The sequence below is a fragment of the Cynocephalus volans genome, chromosome 12 (assembly GCF_027409185.1).
Source record: "Cynocephalus volans isolate mCynVol1 chromosome 12, mCynVol1.pri, whole genome shotgun sequence".
Taxonomy (NCBI): domain Eukaryota; kingdom Metazoa; phylum Chordata; class Mammalia; order Dermoptera; family Cynocephalidae; genus Cynocephalus; species Cynocephalus volans.
The window spans coordinates 20,369,788-20,385,557 of NC_084471.1; the positions used below are offsets into that span (position 1 = coordinate 20,369,788).

At 39.4% G+C, this 15,770-nt stretch overlaps 1 protein-coding gene across 1 annotated transcript in view; it reads left to right on the forward strand.

Moving 5' to 3' along the window:
* Nucleotides 1-5,859: 5,859 nt before the first annotated feature.
* LOC134391541 (putative tetratricopeptide repeat protein 41) overlaps nucleotides 5,860-15,770 on the forward strand; it is a 56,328-nt gene continuing 46,417 nt past the window's right edge. Inside the window, exons 1-3 of the mRNA XM_063115519.1 lie at nucleotides 5,860-6,646; nucleotides 10,694-10,874; nucleotides 14,144-14,358. Coding sequence (XP_062971589.1) covers nucleotides 5,860-6,646; nucleotides 10,694-10,874; nucleotides 14,144-14,358 — 1,183 coding nt within the window. The remainder of the gene's footprint in view (nucleotides 6,647-10,693; nucleotides 10,875-14,143; nucleotides 14,359-15,770) is intronic.

The window sequence follows — 15,770 nt, forward strand, 5'->3', positions numbered from 1 at the left end:
CAGTTGTCCCCTGTCAACTGTGGACCCTAGTACAGCACAAGGGGAACTGAATTTCAAATAGGTATTTGTTTAATTTAAAACTGTGGTAAATACGTTTGATATTTTGAATGACCAAACAGCCATGTTGATAATAATTTATATTAGGGATTTACTAGATTTTTAGAGCAGGAAGGAATTTTAGAAGTTATGTAGTTCCACAACTCCCCCTTTAGGTTTTAAATTATAAAACTAATAGATTTTCATGGTTAAAAAAAAAAAGCTCAATTGGTGCAGAAAAGTGTCAGATGAAAGGTAAACGTTCCAGGCTCCCCCCAGCCTACCCTTCCCATTCTGTAGAGGTTACCACTGATAAAGGTTTCTTGGCAGTATGGGGATCCAAACCCTTGACTTTGGTTTTGTAATGATTAAGTTTTCTTACGCATCCTTCCAGAAATTTTCTAGTGTGTGTTTGTGTGTATGTATACACACACACATTAAATAGAACAATACACACTAGCTTATTCTGTTTCCTAGATCTTAGATGTCTTGTTCCTTTTCATCCACTTCCCTATTTGATAGGCATTTGGATCTTTTCCAGTTTGTTGCTATTACAGCCAATACTGCAGGGCATGTTTTAAGACTCACAGGTTTTCATACTTGTACAAGTTAATGTTGAGGATGAGTTTTTAGTTTGGGAATAGTTAGGTCAAAAAGTGTGTGCATTCAAATTTTTGTGGATATTTACCAATTCTCCTACAAAAAAAAAAGCTATACCAATTTATGCTTCCATCTCAAGTCTCTCCCAAATTTTTTTTTTTTAAAGATGACCACCGGTAAGGGGATCTTAACCCTTGACTTGGTGTTGTTAGCACCACGCTCTCCTAAGTGAGCTAACCAGCCATCCCTATATGGGATCCGAACCCGTGCCTTGGTGTTATCAGCACCACACTCTCCGGAGTGAGCCACAGGCCGGCCCCCAACTTTTTTTTTTAAAGCTTAGAAAATTTGAGTTCCAAAGAAATTAAATGATGCCCAAGAGGTAGGTAATGGCAGAATAAGCTGGAATTCATATTTTAAAAATTTCCTATATTGTTCTACCCACACATACCTCCTGACAACTCTATTAGTTTTCTGTCCGTTTCTGTCGCTTGTAACAGAATACCTGAAATTGGGTAATTTATGAAGAAATAGAATTTATTTCTTAAAATTTTGTAGTCTGGTAAGTCCGAACTCCAGGGGGTATATCTGGTAAGGGCCTTCTTCTTGGTGGGGACTCTATAAGAGAGTCCTGAGGTGGTGAAAGGTATCAGATGGCGAGAGTGGCAGGAGCACACTAACGTGCTTCTTTCTCTCTTTATAAGCCATGAGTGCCACTTCTGTGATAACACACTTATCCCTTAACCTATTCATCCATGAATAGATTAATCCATTCATGAAGGCATAACCCTCACAATTCAGTCACCTCCTAAAGACCCTACCTTTCAACACTGCCACATTGAGGATGAAGCTTCTACATGAGCTTTGGAGTGGACAAACGTTCAGACCGTAGCAACTACTTACTTGAAGAGCTTGAAAGACTCTCTTTTATAAAAGAAAATTTATTGTTATTTCAAATGTTAGAAATTTTAGGGCTGGCTGATTAGCTCAGTTGGTGAGAGTGTGGTGTTATAACACCAAGGTTAAGCATTTGGATCCCCATACTGGCCAGCTGCAAAAAAAAAAAAAAGTTAGAAATTTTTATTGTAAGGGGCGGGCTCGTGGCTCACTTGGGAGAGTGTGGTGCTGATAACACCAAGGCTGCCGGTTTGGATTCCTATATAGGGATGACCGGTTCGCTCACTTGGGAGAGCGTGATGCTGTCAACACCAGGTCAAGGGTTAAGATCCCCTCACTGGTCATCTTTTTTTAAAAAAAGAAATTTTTATTGTAGAAAATTTAGAGATTAGAAAAAAAGGTCAAGGAAGAAAATTAACCCATATGCCTTAGTTAGATACATCACTATTAGCATCTTGGTGTCTATTAATATTTAACATATTTTTAAATTAAAATTAGGAGCACACAATAATGCTGTTTTGTAACTCTCTTTTTCACTTGCCAATGTATGGTAAACATTTTCTCATGTAAATATTTTTACAAGATATCCAATTTATTATTGTTAGACCTTTAGTTTGTGACTGTTTTTTAAACCATCATAAATGTTACTGCAATGAAAAACCTTAGAGGTAAATCCGTATAGACAAATACTCATAAAATAAATTCCTGAAATTGGAATACTTGGTTAAAATATGTAATTTGTTTTAAAAGGCTTTGGATATACACTGACAAATTGCCCTGTAGGAGAGGTTTACCAATTTACATTCCCATCGATTTACTTTAAAGATAGATGCTTAACATTAGGGGTGGGGACTTCAGCTGTCTGATCAGCTCAAGAAAATTTCAGTTTTACAATTTTTCTGCCTTTTTCTCATTGTTAGAGTGTTTGGGACAATCTTTTAGATTTCACATCCCAAACAGCAAAGGAAATACCCAGGCTTTTGATAAAGAAAATTCCAGTTCATTATTTCCCCAGTTACGCTGAAGATTTCCTAAAACCAGCAGGCCTGAGGCATAGGTATAGGCTACTGGGAAGGAAACAGGAAGGATTAGCAGGTTATCTTGCTTTCCTGAGGGAACTGTATCTCAGGCCTTTTTAAAAGAATGTCCCAGAGTCTTCAGGGCTTAAGTTAAACCATATTCATGCATAGGAAAGGGAAGGTGAAAACTGGCTTTCTTTTCTGATGAGGCCAAAGTCTTGTTACTGTTCTGTGATGTTGCTAAGAGTTTTCCATTGTCCGCCTGGATCCACAGAAGTCCCTAGATAGCATGGCTTGTCTTTGTAATATGCCTTTTTTTTCTTGCTGCTTTTAAGATTTTTTAAAATCACTGCCTTTTAGCCATTTAATTATGATGTTCTTTTCCTGTATGTTCCATTCTCTGTGGAACTCTGCCCCCAAATTTATAGCTTCTTAAGGCTCCCTGTACTATAATCTCTGTCTCCTCATATCAGTAGGACACAATGTGCTCTGCTTGGGATCCCCCCCCCCTTTTTTTTTTTTTGTCTTTTTCGTGACCGGCACTCAGTCAGTGAGTGCACCGGCCACTCCTATATAGGATCCGAACCCGCAGTGGGAGCGTCGCCGCACTCCCAGCGCTGCACTCTCCCGAGTGCGCCATGGGCTTGGCTCTGGGATTCCCCTTTTTGCAGTACCATCTGGGATGTGCTTCCAGGCTGAGAGGTCGGGATGATTCTAAGGTGCATGTCATTTGTGTCTCTTCTCTCAGGGATCACACAACTGTACTGCCTGATGTCTAATATCCATTAGACATTTCATATATTTTGTTCGGTTTTCTAATTCTTTGCAAAGGGTGGGTAGGTCTAGTCCCTGTTAATATATCACGGCTGGAAGCAGAAATCCATAACTGTCTTTTTAATAGATGCACAACCTGCTATGAGTGGTTATACTTTTATTCTGCTTAGTTATTCCCTTCACAAAGACCATTTAGTTTGCTTTCTTTCTTTTATTACTTTTCTCCATAATAAACAATGCAATAAACATCTTAATGTCTACAGTTTTTCACTATTTGGATTAGTTCCTTGGGAATGATTCCCAGAAAGTAGAATTATTGAGTCAAAGATGATAACTGCTTCAATATATTGTGAAATATGTTGCCAAGTTGCTTTCCAAAATTACCAATTTTCAATTCTATAGCTATGTATGAGTATAAATTTCATCAATACTTAGATAGCTATATTCTTTTCTTTCCCTTTTTTTTTTTTTTTTTGGTGGCTGGCCAATATGGGTTTCCAAACTCTTGACCTTGGTGTTAATAATACCATGCTCTAACTAACTGAGCTAACTGGCCAGCCCTAGATAGCAATAATTTTTTAAAAAATCTGTATCATTGCTTATTTTTAAAGTTCTTTGCATTTTAGAAAAATTGAGTTTTAAAATATGTATTCTTGGGTTTTTTTTTTATCTATTTGTATCTTTTGCTTACATGTCTTCTAGGGTGTCAGCATTTCTCTTGGAATAAAGATAAAATTATTTGTGGCAAATATTTTTATAGTCCATTGTTTGCCTTTTAAGTCTTTTTAAAAATATAATTACATCTGTTCATCTTTTCTTTTGTGATTTCTTCTACAGCCTGTAAGTTTTGTAAGTCTCTCTAGGTTTGATATTTATGTTTTCTTTTCATTTAAAAAATTATATTAAATTCTTTCATTCAACAAGTATTTCCCTAGCAGCTACTCTGAGCCCATCAGATATTAGGTGTTGGGGACATGGTCATGAATAAGATAGAAATGACCTCTGATCACATGGGAATAGAAAAAGGTAGATATTTGCAAGGGCCGGTACTCTCTCTCTAGCCTCCTACATAACAGGTGCGAAGTCTATGAGGGTACTTCAAAAAATTCATGGAAAGATTCATATTATCTTTTAATTCTATTTTTCCACAAACTTTTTGAAGTACCCTCATATTAATAAAACACCCATGTTGTCTATTCTGTCATCTTTTAGATTTTTTTTTTCTTTTTGGTAAAATAGTGTGAGATAGTGGTTTAAATTAATTTTTTCTGATTTGTCACCTATTTATTACAATGCTGCTGATTAGATAGGTGTTTCCCACTCACTGATTTCTTGTGTCTTCATGGCCTAGAGTCTTATCTCTATAATAAGGAGACATTATAATCTGTGTGGTCTGGAGTGAAGCTGAGCTGTTTAGATCCTTGCTTTCCACTTACCAGCTAAATGACTTTGGACATATTGCTTATCCTGTCTGAACTTCTGTTTCTTCATCTGTGAAGTACAGTGTATCATCTATCACAAGATTATTGTGACAATTCAATGCAAAAGAGTTCACACTTTTTAAAAAGGTACTGCATTATTATATTGTTGTCAGGTGATCTTGATGAAAAATTGCTTTATGATTTATAAGATGGTGTATTTTTCCACCAGTGAAAGCAGCAAACATAACCAAAGAAGCAACATTTGGTATGGAAATGGGTTGTATCAAGAAAAATCTTATAAAACTAGGTAGTTTTTATAATTATTTTCTCTGAGGTCTTGCATGCGTAGCTATGTCATTGTTGGAGGGTATGTGTTTTTCCATTAGCTCAGTGGAATATAATTGCTAGCACATGTAGGTGAATGGACAATGGAATGTTGTATGAGCCTGCACAATTTAAGATTAAAAAAAATAATAACTGTACTCTATTGAGTTCTTAGATTCAGACTTCCTTCCTTCTCAGCTGCCAGCCGCATTCTTGGTGTTGGCCCTTCTGATGTTTTGATTTATTCCTCCTGTCCTGACTGGTCACAGTCACTGGTCTTCCCTGGCTTGTTCTGCTCCTAAGTACATTAGGCTCCTTTTCTAGACTTGTATTCCTTTTCACAGCATCAGCAAGTCCCCTTGCATAATTTCTAATTCATAGTGGGGAGAAGCAGCAGCTTGCTGAAGGAACCCCAGGAAGGTAGAACGGGGAGCTGGGAAAGAGGGGCGGCCTTGTGTCCAGTGCCCACTGGCCTCTTGGTTCTCAGTTCTTCTGTGAAGCTTTGGGAGAGCAGGGAAGACATGAACTTCCTGTAATCCTAAAATGAATGTGTTTTTGTTTTTCTTTTTCAGTACTAACTTAAACTAGATTTTTTTCACCTCTGATCTATCTTGTTGGTTGGATCTCTCACCTTCAAAGGTCAATCAGAAACAACTTGGGGGAAAGATTTCCATCTGTTTGAAGCAAACATAATTAGGAGAAAGACTTAGAAGCAATGGAATTTGGTGGCTCTACTGAGAAGAAAACTGATATATTTTAAGCCTGATGTTGTCCGCAAGTAAAGTGAAATGAGAGAGAAGGCAAATGAGAATGTAGAACGGTATGCTCAATTTATTTTAAAGCCCCAGAAACCCATTCAGCCTTACATCTGCTCAACTCTAAATGATTTTCAAGAAGAGAGAGACTTTTTGGCAAACAACATCTTCCCTCGACTTAATGAACTCTGCCGTTCCCGGGGCACGTATTTCAAAGCTGTGGACCTGAGGTGGTCAGCATTTAAGGCTGAGAAATCTTTACCTGCCAATCTGCTTAGACAGTATTCTTGTGTCTACTCCCAGCATCTGAAGCTCTGTCTTGACCATGTGAACATCTGCTTTCCCTTTTTCATCTGCATGCTTGGTCAGACCTACGGAGACTTTCTCCCTGACTACTCACCTTTCATGTTCTCCAAAGCAACTGACTTGTCAAGTTTATCCAAATTAGAACAGAATCTCTATGTTGCTGCAAAAACCGGTTATCCTTGGGTCCTGGAGAATCCCAACTGCAGTCTGACAGAGTTTGAGGTCATGCAAGCAGCATTTCTGAATGAGTCTCAATTTCAGTATTTTTACTTTAGGACTGGAACCACACTGCTGAAGACTTTAAATAAGGAAAAGGAAGAAAGGCTGTCCTCAGATTTTCTGATAAATGAAGAAGAGAAATTGAAGATTGCAAAGCTTAAGGCCAAGATTATTAGTAAAGGGCTCCCTGTCAGATTTTACAGAGATCTCCATGAGTTGGGTGAGCTGGTTTTCAAGGACTGGTCGGATGTGATAGAAAAACTTTACCCAGCCACTTTAATGATTGAAAATATAGGTTAGTAAGTATAGAGAGAGCTGAGTCTATTATCAACATATGGTTAATGTTTTGTATGTCTTCCTTGTGAAAAGAATTTTTAAATGATTGAAAATATTCCTTAAGCATTTAAAATTATTACCGTATTCCTGTAACATGTACTTGTATTTCTCCATTTTGAAGATTTTTGAAACTGAAAATAAAAGCAAATAATAGGCCATGGAAGATTATTTAGGAAGTTAATGAGCTCAGAGAAGCCCCAAAATATCTGATAATTAATATGTAGATCTAGAGCAGAGGTTCTCAACTAGGGTCTATTTTGCTCCCCACTCCCACCCCCTAAGGGACATTTGGCCGTGTGTAAGGACATTTTTGGTTATCATAGTTGGGGAAGAACGACTGGCATCTAGTGGGTAGAGAGGCCAGGGATAATGCCAAACATCCTATAGTGCACAGGACAGCCCCCCATAATAATTATCTAGCCCAAAATGTCAGTAGTGCCAAGGTTGAGAAACCCTGAGCTAAAGGGAAGAAAACTAACTAATGATTTGGTGCTTTGTGTGTTGTGGCATTTAATCTTCAAGTTTTAACCCTGCAAGGTAGACACCATAATTCTGGTTTTACAGATGAGCAAATGAAAGCTGCTGCAGGTCAGTTAAGTGACTTTCCCAATGTCACATAACTAGTGAGGAACCAATCCAGAATTTGAACTCAGGTCCCTTTGACCCCAAAATCCATGCCTGTTCTCCTTCACCTTTAATACTCAGCGTGTAATCCATAGACCAGCGGCCTCAGCTTCACCTGGGAGTTTGTTAGAAATGCAGAATCTTGGGTTCCATTCCAGCTCTACAGAATTGTATTTTGCATTTTAACAAGATGACCATGAGATTTGCATGCACATTAAAGCTTGAGAAGCACTGCCTGACATCATATTGCCTCTAAATGAAATAATTACCTGTATTTCTGGAAATAGTGTCTCATGGCCACGTACCAGGTTAAAAATGGAAGAGTATGGCTGGGATTCTTCACCTAGACTGACTTTAGGAGGGTTCTGTGATATATGAAAAATAGATTATGTGAAATTATATGAAAAATAGAATGTTTACAAGCATATACGTGTTTTGGGGGATAAGAAGATGGCCTGTGTGTTTGGTAGGATTTTCAAAAGGCTAATGACCCAGAAAAGGTATGAATTACTGATGAAAGGGCCCAGTTAATGTGGGGATGCAAAATGGTGGCAGGTGGTCATTCTCAAATGCTTTCATGGATCAGGCAGACAATTGTCCTTGTAATATATCATAGGAGAGGGAGCAGATGGATCTATAGTGAACAGGAGAGTGTTGATCCACCTAAAGTCATTTGAATTCAGTGTGGGGGGTGGTGGTGAAGACTAACATGTACTGGCCAAATAAAACTATCTATGAGCCAAATTATTTTGGACTCTGGAAAAGAGCATTTTATCAGTCACAACTCCTGGTTGGAAGTGACTCAAACTGGTTTCAACAAAAAGTGAGCTTATTAGCTTATATAACTACAAAGCCCAGAATGCAGTCTGGTTCAGCTAAAGCTTCATCCAGTGGCTCAAATGATGTTACCAGACCCTTGTCTCTTCATTGTTTCTCAGGCTGGCTCTGCTGTCATGAGGTTGGCTCAGCTCCTTGGCTGCTCCGTCATGGAAGGGAGATGGCTGTAAGCAGCTCCAGGTTCAAATCTGGTAGACATGGCTCAGAGTCCTAGCATTTCTAGCATCGAATCTTTCTGTTTCTGATCAGCCTGACCTAGGCCATATGCTCGCATCTGACTCAATCAATGGTGCCAAGAGAATGTGATGCTCTGATTGGCCAGTCCTGGGTCATAGGCCACCTCTGGAACTGGAGATACAATCAGACCTACTGGGTTATATGAACTGAGAGTTGGGATGTGTGCTTTCCAAATGATAATCTAAGGCTGTTACTGAAACTAGGGTAGAGTGAATGGATGTGGGGCAGCCTCAAATTTTTCCCAATATGTACTACAGGTTTGGGGTTTTAGAATCTGACAGACACATCAGATTCTATATTCTTCAGTTCTTAGCTACGTGACCTTGAGCAAATTACTTGATATTGGTAAGCCTTAGGTTTTTTCTTCTATAAAATGGGTTAACATTAACCACCTTGAGAGTGATAATGTATATAAAACACCTAAAAACAGTGCTGGGCACATAGAGGCACAGAGTAAATATATAATGAGGATGAATAATAACAAACGGGTTCTGGAAAAATATGTATACTTGGCCAAAGTCTGAAATATGCTTAATATTAATATTCTTTTACTAATCTCAATCTGAACTGCATCCATTGATTAATATTCACTAATGTGTCCAAGAATCAACTCTTTCTGTTTTTTGGGGCTTAGGATCAGATTATTTCTCTGTAGTATTCTCCTTAGTCTTTGATTTTGGATATTATTGAAAGATTAACTTGCTTAGACTTTATTCTTGTATGTATATTTGTGGTATAAATGTCTGATTTAAAAGGTACAGAGTGGGTGGATTATAAAAAAATATGCTTTACAAGGAAGTGCTAAGTTCTTTCTCTTTTTGATCTTTGATACCCTTTAATCATCTAGGAAACTCCAAAATCTTAGAGTCCACAGTTAGGTAGTGATAGGCCATTTGGGCAGCTGATAGTTATGGTAAGGCAATGTGGAGCTATCAGTTTATACTCTTGACCCTCAGAAGTAGTTCTGAGGTCCTTGGGGATACCTGTTAAGAGTGGGTGATGTTCAAGTTTAGCTCAAGAGACTCATTGGACTGTAAGGGCATCCCAAATTCTGTCTAAGACTGTGAAACTTGAAGCTGACTTTGGCCAGACTGTAGGTCCTCCAGGTCTATTCTTGCTCTAACCTGAACCATGGTGTAGCCCTGTTAACTACGGAGGTACAAGATGAGTATCTTGGGAACCTACCAGGCTAACCTATCTGGTGTTTCTTTTCCTGAATATGTTGATAACAGCCTTCACCCCCAAAAAACAAACCTGGGGAATATGGGTGTCTCCAGAGACAGGAGGGCATTTTAGAAGTCCAGAACACCCTAACTTTAATTAGGCAATGAGTTTGGAATTGTGGTAAATTGAAACTGGAAGAAACCTCAGAGATCATCTAATTGTCTCCCTCTCCCCCTTATTTTACCATAGAGTATAAGGGACTTGCCCAATGACAGAGCTGCAACTGTACTTGCGGTTGTCATCCATATTAGGGCATCTTATCCTAAAAATACACCCCACTCCCAACCTCTGCTATGGATAGGCACACATACATACCCTACAAGATTGGATTAGGTAACTTTATACTTGGCTAACAATTTGAAAAGATGACAGAATATATGTGGTGCATTAGTCTGTTTCTGTTGCTCATAACAAAATACCTAGAACTAGGTAATTTATAAGAAAACAAAACTTATTGCTTACAGTTTCAGAGGCTGGAAGTCCAAAGTCTACGGAACACACCTGGTGAAGGCTTTCTTTGGTGGTGACTTCAGTGATGGCAGGGTATCACATTGCAAAATGGCAGAACAGAGAGAGAGTTCCTCATGTACTCTCCTTGTAAAGCCCTAGAACCACATCCCTGACCACCATTATTAATTCATTCACTAAGGCATGGTCCTACAATCTAATCATCTCTTCATGGCCCCATCTTTCAATTACCATAATAGAATTTCCCACCCTCAACAGTTACAGTGGGAATTAGCCTTCTAATATATGAACTCTGGGGGACAAAATTCAATTAACCCCACAGCATATGGCAAGTCTAATTTTTTTTTTGCTTGTTTCACTCCAAGATAGTGAAATAACTTGGAATTCTAAGTAGGATTTCCTGTACAAATAGCATGAGGAAGGTTAAATTGTGTGCCTATAATTTTCTTTCATTAGCATATAGAATGGATTTTGAAATATGGTGCCAACATAGAAAGAAGGTGATATTGATACAGAGGGACAGATAACTTCCAGAGCATTTACAATAAATATGTGCAATTGAAAATGTGAAACTACAAATCTAAGATATTAAAACGTATCTTTTTTTACTCTAAAGACTACAAACACAGCTTTGAACGTTTCTATCATGAAGAGTTTACTGAGAAGTGCAAGCAAGTGTTTGTTATTTCCAAGGAATCAAACAGGATCTTTGAAATCTTGGAAAGATTTGCCCTAAAGGATGTGGAAGTTGATGTTAATGATGCAGCAGCAGGTTCCAGGTTTGACTCTGTTCTCAGGTAAAATGTCAAGAAATCCCAAGCCTTTTCATGGGGCTCAAGTGAAACAGCCTGACTTTGGCAAATGTGATCCCTCAAATTTGAAATGTCTTCCCACACTTCCCCCATCCTGTGCCAATCCCTTCCTGCAACAGAGGCCCTCTAAAAACCACCCCAGGTTAGAATTTTCTTATCAGATACCACTCTGCATTTGCAAAGCTTTTCTGGTATTTCACATACTTTCTTCCAATGTTCGCAAGAAAGTTCTAAACTCCTGGAGGGTAGGGGACCTGCCTTGCTTTTTTCTCCCATGTATCAAAGATGGTCTAAATAATTTCCAAGAAAGATGGAATGACTTTAAGGAGAAGAGGTTAGATTAGGAAATATGAATAACATATCTGCATAGTACTGTGTAGTTTACAAAGAGCTTCCACATACATCATTAGCTCATTATTAACTGCATTCAGATATTCAGCCAGCACTTACTAAAATGACATGGGCTATATCATTATTTGTGTTTTTGTACAAAGAATCAAGTTATCTTATTCAATATATGTACTTCTTTATTGTTGCATACAGTGTCTTCTACAATAAAACCTTTCCATGCCTTTCCCACCCTGGATGGTGATAAACCCTGTTCACCACCCCCACAGGCATGAAGAAGCTGAGGCTCATAAAAGGAGAGCTGGGGCTGTCTGTGTCCCTCCCAGTCTCCCCTAGAAATGGGGAGGTTCTTAGCATGGTTTCATTTCTTCCATCCTCATCCTCCATCTCTTACCGTGGATCTCATTTATTCTGTGAGAGTTTTATGGTTTGAAATAAACCCACAGTGGCTGGGATGGCCAAGGGCTGTCTTCCACCACTGGTGCCCCAGGCTTAGCATCCACTGTCTCCATCCAGTCAGGCAGAAAACTGCCAACGTTCTTGTGGTTCTGGGGACCCATGCGAAGAGAAAGTTTGTTTGAATCATGGCACTCAGTCAATGTCTGTGAGACTATAGGAGGGACATATAGGTCATGTGTTAAAAATATTAGGTTTGAATAGGCAAATCCACAGAGACAGAAAGGTGGTTAGTGCTGCTAGGGAATGAGGGTGGTGAGAGAAATGGAGAATGACTCCTAATGGGTACAGAGCTTCTTTCTGGGGTGCTGAAAATGTTTTGGAATTAAATAGTGGTGATGTTTGTACAACCTTGTGAATATAATGAAAATCACCGATGTGTACACTTTAAAATGGTGAATTTTTTGGTATATGAATTATTTATCACTTAGGTTGTAATCGTAAGTATTTCAGAGTGGAGGAGAAATTTAATAAATTGTATTGCAATTGAACAACTCAAATTGGGATGCCCAGTAAAAATACAACAATTAAATAAGTCCTTTTAGATGAGCTGTGTGGAAGCATTCAGGGCTTTGTTTGCTTTGTCATTTGGAAACGACACTCTGTATTGTGTGTTCCTGAACAGCATGTACAGGTCAACAGAAAAGGAGTGTTCTTTTCAAGTTTCAAAGCATTGTCTTAATAACCAACCATATAGATGAATAGCATTCTTTTTTTCTTATTGTGAAAGGAGCTACAGAATGCAATGTTTTCACTTTCTATTTGTTCTTGAGAAGAAGTCATTAAGACTCTAGCCCTAATTATGTGACTGCATCATATTTGCATTTTTCCTTCACTGATTTTACCTGCTAGGTGCCAAGAACTGTTCTAGACACGGGATTCAGCAGTGAACAAAAGAGAAAAATCCCAGCCTCCATGGAGCTTGCACTGTGGAGATAGGCAATAAACACAATAAATATGTAAAATTTTTAGTATGCTTGAGGTCTGTAAGTGCTATGGGGCAAAACGAAACACTGGAAGGGAGTAGGCCATCTGGTAGGGTGAAGGGTGCCCTCACTGAGAAGGTGACATTTGAGTAACTACTAGAAACGGGGGGGGGGGAGCAAAAAGGCAAACATGGATTGGAAGAACATTCCAGACAGAGGTAATAGCAAACACAGAGGCCCTGAGACTGGAGAAATAGCAAGGAGGCCAGGCAGCTGGAAGGAAGTCAGAGTGCAGGAAGAGTTGCAGAGGGTTAGGGTGGAGGGTAAAGGACAGTGGGCAGGGTGTGGGTCTTGTCTGGTCTCACAGGTCATTGTGAGAATTTGGGCTTTTATTTTTGAGCAGAGCAATGACCAATCTATATGACATATTTAGGCAGGCTCATGCTGGTCATTTGATTGAGGATAGAGGGAAAAAGTGGAAGTAGGACATAAAATCAAACTTGACTATTCAGTTTTGTTGGTGAAATAAAATAATAAAGCACTGATTCCTAATTCACATTAATTGAGATAGAATTGTTACAAAATAACTGCTATTTAATGACCCTGCTTTAGGGTTTCTATTTTGAAGGGTTTTCACTGATCCTCTTGCTTTGCTGAATTTGAATATCAGGTATATTTATTTTATTTTATTCACTCATTCAACAATTTATGGTTAGATGCTGTGCTAGTCACTAAATATCCAACAGTGAATAAGATAAGCCTGGTAAATGCTCTTCTCATGGTACTGACATCATTGGAAAATCACTGGACACATACATATTGGATCACAACTGTGTAGGGCACAAGGCTAGAGTCTATGCAGTGATATACATGGACCTGAGAATCCTCTTCGTATTCAGAAGCTTTTCTCTAAAAAATAAAGCGACAAGACAAGTCATATAATGCTCCTGCCAGTTCAAAGAAATCATTTTTATGGAGTACTACCAGCTAACACACCCTGGTAGGTGATAGGCTACTTCTCAGTGAGTCACTGATAATTATGGTAATATAGTTGAATTTCTAATTTCTTGGTCATCAGGATTGATAGGAATTCTTGACGTATGAGTGTTTCAATTTCTTATTCTTTTCCAATATGTTGATATACCAAGGACCAGCCTGGCAATGGTGATGGTAACCCAAGGAAGGAATATACAGGGCAAATCCAAGGGCAGTGGACTGGTATGTAGGGTTTCCCTCCCCAGGCCTTGGGAGCCTCGATGTAACTCTAGGTGCATATTGGACAACCCTAGCATCTGTGTAGCTGGAAGAGCCTTCCAAGGTTACCATCTCTCTACTCTCCTAATTTTGCATAGGACAAAGCTAAAGCCTAGAGGGTGAGTGACTTCTTTGAAGCCAATTGAGGCCAAAATTGAGACTAGAACTTCATACCTCTTAGTGACCAAATGTAGTAGGTAAGAAAATCTCTCCTTTCCCTTCCCTCTGTCCTTCCTGGGAAATGACTGCATTTACCCCTTTGTTTTTCAGAACAAATCCTCTTCCAGCTTACAAGTCTATTTTGCTCTTGTCTGGAGAACGTGGTTGTGGGAAGTCCACTCTGATTGCCACCTGGGTGAATTATTTCAAAAAGAAATACCCCAGTGCGTTGATGGTCCCTCATTTCGTGGGAAGCACCTGTGAAAGCAGTGACATCATGTCTGTGATCCATTACTTCATCACAGAACTACAGCACAAAAACTACGGTAATGGGACCCAATTTTGCATTCATTCAGAAAATGTCTGGTGAGATAGAAATCAGTGGTTCTCTCTTCTGCTCATGTGGCTGTTGTTCTCTTGTTCTAATCTAAACCCTGTATTCCCTCATCTACATAGCTACCCACCTCTTCCTCTCACAGAGCTAAGTTTTCTTTTTCTCCCTCCCTCCTCTCTCACTCCCTCCTTTTTCTCTCTCTTTCTTTCTTTCACCAAATATTGCGTACTTTTATGTGTCTGGGCACTATTCTAGGCAGTGGGGATACAATAGTGAACAAAATGGACAGACGTCCTTACCCTCGTGGAGTTTTCCTGTGATTGGAAGTGGGGAGGACAAAGAGTTAACGAGTAACTAAATGAAAGATACAGAATGTTAGATGATGGTGAATTCTATGAAGAAAACAAAGCAGAGAAAAAAGGTTGGCAGGGTGTGTGTAGGAACTATTAAGATTTTAAACAGGGTAGTCTGGGAAAGTCTCACTGAGAAAGGGACATTTAAATAAACACCCGAGGGAGAGCAGGGAGCGAACCTGGAAGGTATTTCAGGAATAGCATTTTTACAGGAAACTAGTGCCAAGCCCTGAGACGGGACACACCTCTCAGCTTTTGCTCCTCCTATCCCACTCAATAACTATTTATTGAGTACATTCGTTTACTCATTCATTCATTCATCACAGAATATTTATTTGTTGCCTGTTCTGTGCCGGACACTCCTCTGGATTCTGGGAATCTAGGCATAAGCTAGGCAAATAAGGTCATGGCTCTCACAGATGTAATGTTCTAGTTGAGAAAAGCAGATATCTCTGTATTAGTTAGGGTGTCTCCAGCTGCTGTTTCTCAACTAAATCCCATTTCACTGTTTCTCAAATGGAAGCTTATTTCTTGCTCATGTAACAGTCTAATATGGGGTTCTTAGGTAGGTAACAAATAGCTTTCCTCCAGGTGGTGATTTGGGGACACAGGTTCTTTCCATCTTGAGGTTGTGTTATCCCCTAGGGCCTCAGAGTCCTCTGCTTTTGGCTAGAAGAGGGGGGGAAAAAGAGTGAAAAAGGCACACCTGTTCCTTAAAAGTTTCAGCGTGGAAGTGATACATAGCACTTTCATTCCCATTCATTTGTTGAGAACCTGGCCACACTGGGCCCACGTTTCCACACTGGGAATCACGGGGGGATAGAAAGCTAACCCCACCTTATGGAAGGGGGAGCATGAACTTTTGTGGGACAGGTCACCATCTTCTCATTGACAAGAAGGAGCCAGCCATGCGGAGACTGGAAGAAAGAATATTCCCGGCAAAGTGAACAACTTAGGTAACACGTACAGCTCCTAAGCTGGAAACAAAGTTGAATGACTTAGGAAGGGAAAGAGGACCAGTGGGGCCAGGTGGTGGAGGACCACAGGGGGA